Source organism: Hibiscus syriacus, unplaced genomic scaffold, assembly GCF_006381635.1.
Source record: "Hibiscus syriacus cultivar Baekdansim isolate YM2019G1 unplaced genomic scaffold, ASM638163v2 tig00110637_pilon, whole genome shotgun sequence".
Lineage (NCBI taxonomy): Eukaryota > Viridiplantae > Streptophyta > Magnoliopsida > Malvales > Malvaceae > Hibiscus > Hibiscus syriacus.
Window position 1 is genome coordinate 5,754,279 of NW_024062808.1, and position 7,639 is coordinate 5,761,917.

General features: G+C 32.5%; 1 protein-coding gene and 1 pseudogene across 1 annotated transcript; both read left to right on the forward strand.

Annotated features, from left to right (window-relative positions):
- Window positions 1-326: 326 nt before the first annotated feature.
- On the forward strand, window positions 327-4,553 carry LOC120136929 (long-chain-alcohol oxidase FAO3-like). The gene is made up of 7 exons (XM_039152857.1): window positions 327-355; window positions 1,477-1,585; window positions 1,700-1,731; window positions 3,215-3,437; window positions 3,575-3,842; window positions 3,901-3,975; window positions 4,102-4,553. Exons 1-7 carry the CDS (start codon window positions 327-329, stop codon window positions 4,551-4,553), a joined length of 1,188 nt encoding a protein of 395 aa, XP_039008788.1.
- Window positions 4,554-4,917: 364 nt separating this feature from the next.
- Window positions 4,918-6,247, forward strand: LOC120136716 (annotated as a pseudogene).
- The last annotated feature ends 1,392 nt before the right edge of the window (window positions 6,248-7,639 follow it).

A 7,639-nucleotide genomic window follows, 5' to 3' on the forward strand; every position in this document is an offset into this window, starting at 1 on the left:
TGTGTAAAACCATAACTTTAAAGGAAGAGAAGCTTGGGCAAGTAAAACCAATGCTAACTCGATCAAGTGATGATGCTTACACTCAACGACGATGTTCTGTTCTGATGTATGAGGACAGGTGATACGATGAGTGATCCCTGCTTTAGCTAACATAGTAGATAATTGTCTAAATTTGCCACCCCAGTCACTTTGGATGGCTTTGATGGGCAGATCGAACTGTGTACTAACCACGTTCTTAAACATGCAAAAAAAACAGTTACAGTTTGTGACTTATCTCGAAGTAGATACAGCAATGTAAATCGTGTGTATATATCAACAAAGGAAATATGGTATTGAAAGCCATTCGAGGGAGCAGGTGAGGGTTCCCACAAATCTGAGAATACAAGTTGAAATGGAAAATTATACTTAGTCTGAGAATTATCCACTACAACAAATTTTCTTATTAGTAACATCTAGGTTATTGTTACTAGATGTATTTTGTGACGTAAAAGTTAATGTCACGACGATCGTCACCTTTGATATGTCACTAAATGTCAAAATTGACGATGTATATGTTATCGTCATATATTGTTAAATATATAGTGACGCTAATGGATAACGTTACAGTTTAATTTACATTCAGTGACAATTATTTTTGTCACAAAATGATATACATTTTCGTCATTAATAAATCGTATCGTCACCAATAACACAATAATTTCATTGTATATGTGACGAAAAGAAAATTGTCACATTGTTAGAAACGTAATATATCGCCACCTAATAGGTGCATGGATGACATTTATATATATCATCACTATATAATTAATATTCAATAACAACTAATTATGTCACTAAATTATGTAAAATTCCGTTATTAATAATTTATATCGTCACGAATAAAAAGTTATTATCCTAAAACTAATAACTGATATTATTAATATAATAATTTTTCATATTATTTTAATAGTATATGAGATGATCAATAAATGAGTGTCTAGTTGTCGAAATTATAGACCAACACCATATATTTTATTTCGGAGAATATGAAAAGAGATAAATTCATTGATATAATATAATTTGTTTTTCAAATTTTTATATAATTTTTTATTAATACATATACATATATATATTAATAATATATATTTTATTAAATAATATAAAATTTTATAAGGAGAGAATACAAATAATATATTAAGATGAAAATCATTAATAAAATAACCGTTAACAAATAAAAATTTGATTTCAGCGTGAGAATAATATATACATCCGCCACTGCTAGCGATCTAAAAAATTGTTATGTTTAAGTGAATCTCAACTCATATAAAAATATATATTAACGAAAATTTTGAAAAATATTTAAGGGATGAAATTAAATTTTTTAAAAATTTAAAAATTTTAAGGGCTTAATAATTGAGTTTTTCCAAAAAAAATTGCGTCAACCTCCACGTTCCTCATCCACTGGTAATAAGGTTTCCATTTTGCAGTGTATAAAAGGGTGGAAGCAGAGCAGAAGGGGATAAAATCAAAGCCAGTGTTTTGGGAAGACAAAGAGGAGAAAATGGGAGAGGAAAGGGAATACAAGTATGGGTTCTTTCCGTCGGAGGTAAACACTGGCGGCCATAGGTGAAACTCTCTTCCCTCCGTTGTCACCAACTTGTTTTCAAACACAAGATAAAAGCCAGACCAGTAAGTAATGCTGTTCACTTTTTCATGGAAGCTTCAGGCTCCCAATCACAGATTCCGGACAAGGTAATAAATCTTAATTACCACTATTATTCGTATGAACACAATCAGGATGAAATATCCTAGGTCAAATGTTTTTTTCCCCTTCTAATAGTATTATAATTATGTATTTGTTTGAAATTCTTTTTAATTATTGATATTGTACATATATCCTCAGTGGCGGATTTTGAATTTGTTTTGGGGTGAACACATATATTTATAATATAAATTTTTTGTATACGATTGAATACAATACAATTTTTAGGTGGGCATGATAAAATTTCAGATAGGCACTATCAATAAAATGAATAATTAAACAAAAAAAATCGAAATTCATATATTTTAGAAAATTCAAGGGTGGGCTAGAGGCTATGTGCATCCTAGTGTATATATCACACAATCGTAACTACTTAAAATTAATTTTTTTTTAAAACTCTTTTTTATTACTGACGTGGTTGAAAGTCAAACGAGTAAATTGTGCATTTAGTATTTAAACTATCATTTTTTTGTCAGTTTTAGTACCTAAATTTTTATTTTTATTTTCAAAATCGTACCTAACGTTTAGTTTTCATTTCATTTTAGTACCCGCTGTAAAAACTTAACAAGTTTAGCATCTAAACTATCAGTTTTGACCTGTTTTAGTATCTAAACTTTCATTTTCCCCCCAAAACTTAACGTTAAATTTTGAACGACATACTAAAATGAAACAAAACTAAAATTTTTAACGGCATGTACTAAAATCAAACAAAAATTAAATTTTAGGTATAATTTTGAAAAAAATGAAGTTTATGTATTAAAATAGACAAAAACTAATAATTTAAATACTAAACGCGTAATTTATCCTAAATAATAAGAGACAGATTTTAATTGTTATAATATCATTTTAAAATATATAAAATATATTAAAAATCAATAAATTGTATTTGGACGATCGTTTTAATTATTAAAATTTTAAAAATATAAAGAATTATTAAACTTATCGAATAACTGTAAAATATATCAATAAATTGATGTTTAGGTGTCAAATCTCTATGAGTTGTAAGAGATAAAGTTTTAATTGTTGAACTATAAATTAAAAATTTTCAAGTAGGTAAAATATATTGAAAGTTAATGAATTATACTCAAACAATTGTTTCAATCATTAAATTTATAAAACTTATAAAATTAATTATTAAATTTATGAAATTATTATAGATAATTTAATAAAATAAAAAAAAAATTACTAATTATTTGGACGTTACGGTAAATATAAAAAATTGATAAAATGAATGTTAAATTTTATTAAAATGTTATAAAATCATCATTGAATTTATCGAAATTTTGCATTTGTTACGGTATCATAATGGTTTGGAGTGATCATAAGATGATATATATTTTAAAATCTTTTTAATTATTAATAACGTTTAATTGCTAGACCTAGAGATCTTTAAGAAAAACATTTGATTCTATTCTATCATTGAGGTCGTTTGATGGGTTAGATGCATAAATGAATTTGTAGTTTGTAAGGTAGCGGAGATTATGTGGAAAAGAGCATTCATGGCATTGTTGATGCCGGTGAGGATGGTGTTGTTGTTGTTGTGGAGCATGAGTTTGACTGGGAAATGGCTTCTCCACCATGCCATTGCCCAAGAGAGCAAGTTCTGCAAGCCTGGTTTAAGCGTCGGATCTTTACTCCTATTAGAAGTACTTTGCTCTACTTCAAAATGGTCATCCTTTACAATATCTTCACGCAGGTAAAATATTTACTACTCCATTTATTAGTTATTTCAAGTAAAATTCGACAGATTTTTAATAAGTAAAATTAACATATTTATATCCAACGTTCATTTCGAGATTCTAAAACCTACTTCTTGTTCACATGATCTTTCAGGTGGATAAACATCGTGAATATCCTTTATGGGAAGCAATTGGTTATACTATAGACAAAGTTGAGAATGTTCCAAAACCTTTTCAAAACGGAATAATCGAGACATTCTATGTAAAAGACTCCACTCAACTCGCGCTTCACCAACAAATAAAGGCCTTCATGTATCAGAAGATCCCCGGTAAAATGTCCTCAAGATCAAATGCGACGCTGTGGAAGTCGACTCTGGATGCGGAGGTAGTGTCGCGGCTGCGATGCTTGCCAGTTCGGGAAGGTGGTCGTAATAGAGAAAGGAGAGTATTACAGTCTGACGGATTATTCCCCCTTGGAAGGCCCTTCATTGGAGAATCTATATGAATCAGGCGGAAGCCATCCGAGTGTCGATGGGAAGATACTAATTCTTGCAGGTTGGGATTCAAATTCTCATATAATTTAGATTTTTTTTATATTTTTATCAACAATAGGCTTGGTCTTTTCTAAAATTTTATATGTCGCCCCCTTAATATAAATTTTACTTCCGTTTCTATTTGCAGGCTCCAAAGTAGGTGGTGGCTGCGCCGTTATTTGGTCAGCTTGTATAAGAACACCGGCAACGTTGCGTCGGGACTGGGCCGAGGAGTGTAAACTCCAGATTTTTGCCAGCAAGGAGTATGTTTCGACCATGGATATTGTTTGGAAGAGGCTCGGTGTCATGGAAGGTTGTAAAATGGAAAGCTTGCGGAATCAAGTTCTCCGTAAAGGGTGTCGAAATCTCGGGCTCGATGTCGAAAACGTGCCTCGAAACTCTTTCGATGGTCATTATTGTGGATCTTTTCGGTACGGTTGTAGAAGAGGGGATAAGAAAGGGAGTGAGAGAACATGTCTGGTCGATGATATTAAAAATGGCTCAGTCATTTTAACAGCCTGCAAAGCAGAGAGGTTAGTGTTGGAACAGAACAGGACAAGTATAATCATATCACTCAGTAGTAATCCGTTTCATTTTTAACATCATGGTGACTTGCTTGTTACAATCAATTAATTCAATGATCTATTTGTAACTTTTTAAAATTCAGTGGGCCATTTATAATCTTATGAATAGATGAGTTGCATTCGGCTTATTTTACCCTAAGAAAATAATGAGGAAGGAACGTGTACTTTAGGGACTTTGCCCAAAGAGAATTGGTAGGCATCGCCATGTGAAAACCAGACTCATACTTAACAACTAAAAACACCCAAGCTGTCGTTTTTAGAACAGATCCCCTTCCATCCTCGAACATCGTCTGTCCTGTCCTATAATCCCAGAAACTCCATTAACATTAAAAGATCAAACAATCACTCATCAACTTTCTTGTCACCCTCTGGAATTAACCATGTCTGATATTGTCCAAGAAGCATGGAGAAAATATCTTATTCAACTTCAAACTCACCCTCTCAGAACCAAGGTAATAAAATCAACATGTTTTTGATATTTTCTCATTTTGATCAATACTCAAGTTTTCAAAATGATTACTTTATTGAATTATCGCTTCGATTTGTGCTTCCCATCAATGGGGTCTAGTTTGATTTGTTCATTGATTTTGCAGGCAATCACAGCCGGGTGTTTAGCTGGTTGCAGTGATTTGATAGTTCAAGATTTCTGAGGTCAACAGGCTTCAGTTGAGAAGATTGCTTCTCATCAGGGTATGGGTTGCCTTCTTTTTTTCATTTATTGCTCTCTATGTGTTTAAACTTTGGATCATACTCTCAAGTTTCCTGTTTGGATGCCCTTTGCAGCTTTATGGTTTTGCATATTCAGGACCATTTGGGCACCTCCTTCATAAAGTGATGGATAGCATCTTCAGGGGAAAGAAAGGCAGTAAAACTTTTGCAAAGAAGGTAAGAAAACACATGATTTTCATATTGGCTTTCACTTCCAATTCCCAGGTTTTCATTTACTGCTTAATTCTTGGAAATTTTGAATTTTGTTTCTGGCTTTTTGAAGGTGTTGCTGGAACAATTGACTTCTTCTCCTTGGAACAACTTTTTCTTCATGATGTATTATGGATTGGTGATTGAAGGTACGTATGTTCGTCTTCTTGAAGTACTAATGTTTGACGCATACGTTACGTCTATAACTGATCTCCAAGTAACATAGGGCTATGTATTATTGGTATTATGATTGCCATTGTTGTTCTTGGTGTATCAGCAATGTCTAAATGCTTCGGGTTTGGCCTTTGATCCAAGTTTAATATTGAATTGTAGTAATCCGAATCAGAGTAACATTCATAGACATAAACATACTCGATACTCATTTCAAATCCGAATAACATAAGTGGAATGCTGAATGAATGCAATTCTGTTTTTGCAATGAACATTGTGCTGTTGTTTTTCAGGAAGGCCATTGGGTTTAGTCAGAAGTAAAGTTAGAAAGGATTACCCGAATATTCAATTGACTGCATGGAAGGTATGTGAACAGAAATGATGCATGATGTACGGTTATGTAGCTATTTTACTCGAACTCGGGACGAGTATGTTCGATTTTTTTGAAGTTTTCCATAGGTTTGAAAGATCGTACTGTCGTACCCCATGTTTAAATAGAGTCCGGTAACATAGCTATATATCTACAACTTGCAGTTTTGGCCTATAGTTGGCTGGATAAACTACCAGTACATGCCTCTGCAGTTCCGAGTTCTGTTCCAACGTTTTGTTGCCTCCTGCTAGTGAGCCCTTCATTCGTTGTTCCGTCGTATTCTATGCCTTTCGTTTGTTGCATTTGAAGTGAACGTCGGAGACAGATTTGTGTTCAACATATGTATATTTCTATATGATTAAAGGATTCATCTTCGTTTCGGTGTTCGACTAGCATACGTAGACATGTTGCTAATGCTTTTGTTGTATGCTAACTTTCAGGGCCATCTTCCTCAACCTGAAAGCAAGATCCAGCGCAATTAAGGCGGCGTAACGGGATGGCCGAAAGGCTTTCTGCTTTTGCAAATCTCTCTTATCCATCTCAAGAACTTTCTTGTTTGTTTGGGGGGAAAATTCTCCCATTGTTAACGAGTTGGCTTGCGACACTTTTCTGTCAAGGTTTTCGACACTATTGGATTCTAAACTAGGTTTGATGTGTTGGTTGTTTTAGTCTATTTGATTAGACGGATGATTTCGGATTTTAATATCTCGACAAGGAAAACCGTAACTTCTGGTAGAATGATCAACTCTATTAATCTTCATTTAATCATTCGGTCGTTAAATCGTACAACACTTGAAAAGGACATTTGTCGAGCAAATCAGTCTTCCTAATATTTTTATGGGTAAACTACATTAATGGCCACTAAGTTTCAGTTTTTCCACAAAAGTTTCAAAAGTAATAAATCGGTCACTAATGATATCGATTTGTAATAAAATGATCACTAATGTTATCAATCTGTAACAAAATGGTCACTCGACCAACATCTCTGTTAAATTGATGACTTAGTAACATTAAAAAAAATTGACCCCTAAACTATTGCTAAAATATCAAATATGTCCTTAAACAATGATTTTGTATCTAATATACCCCAAAAAGTTTCCTAATTCCCAATTTTTTTCCAAACACCCATTACCTTCGCCATATTTTAACTATGTTCCTTATAAAACGAAAATCACACTTAAACAATTAGGAGCACTTTCCTTAGTATTTGTTTTAACCACACTTAAACAAAACTTAATAGTCTAACAATCTTCAGTTGCAATATCAATCTTCGAAACACAATGCTTTTGTTCCTATATTGCAGTGTTGTTTTGGAGTAAAGTACTTACTGGCCTACTCTATTATCTCTTTTTAGCATTTGACTTTTGGTTTGTGAGTTAGTAGTTGTCTAAAATATATAATGAAACATGAAAAAAATAATAGAATTGTTCACTCTTTTTTTTTTGGAAACAAAAGAGAAGACAATTTGTTTTCTAACTATAGATGTTTTATTTAAGTTTGGTTGAAAAAATACCAAACAAAATGCTCCTAATTGTTTAAGTGTGTTTTTCTTTTTATAAGGAATGTGGTTTGAATATAATGGAGGTGGTGTGGTGTTTGGAAAAAATGAAAATTAGAAAAATTTTGAGGTAAATTATATATAA

Bases quoted from the DNA above. Each gene is read 5' to 3' on its own strand.
- LOC120136929 (XM_039152857.1), top strand. From the start codon at position 327: ATGGTATTGAAAGCCATTCGAGGGAGCAG. The intron at 3,438-3,574 runs GTAAAATATTTA...ATGATCTTTCAG, and splicing joins TTTACAATATCTTCACGCAG to GTGGATAAACATCGTGAATA. The intron at 3,976-4,101 runs GTTGGGATTCAA...TTCTATTTGCAG, and splicing joins GAAGATACTAATTCTTGCAG to GCTCCAAAGTAGGTGGTGGC.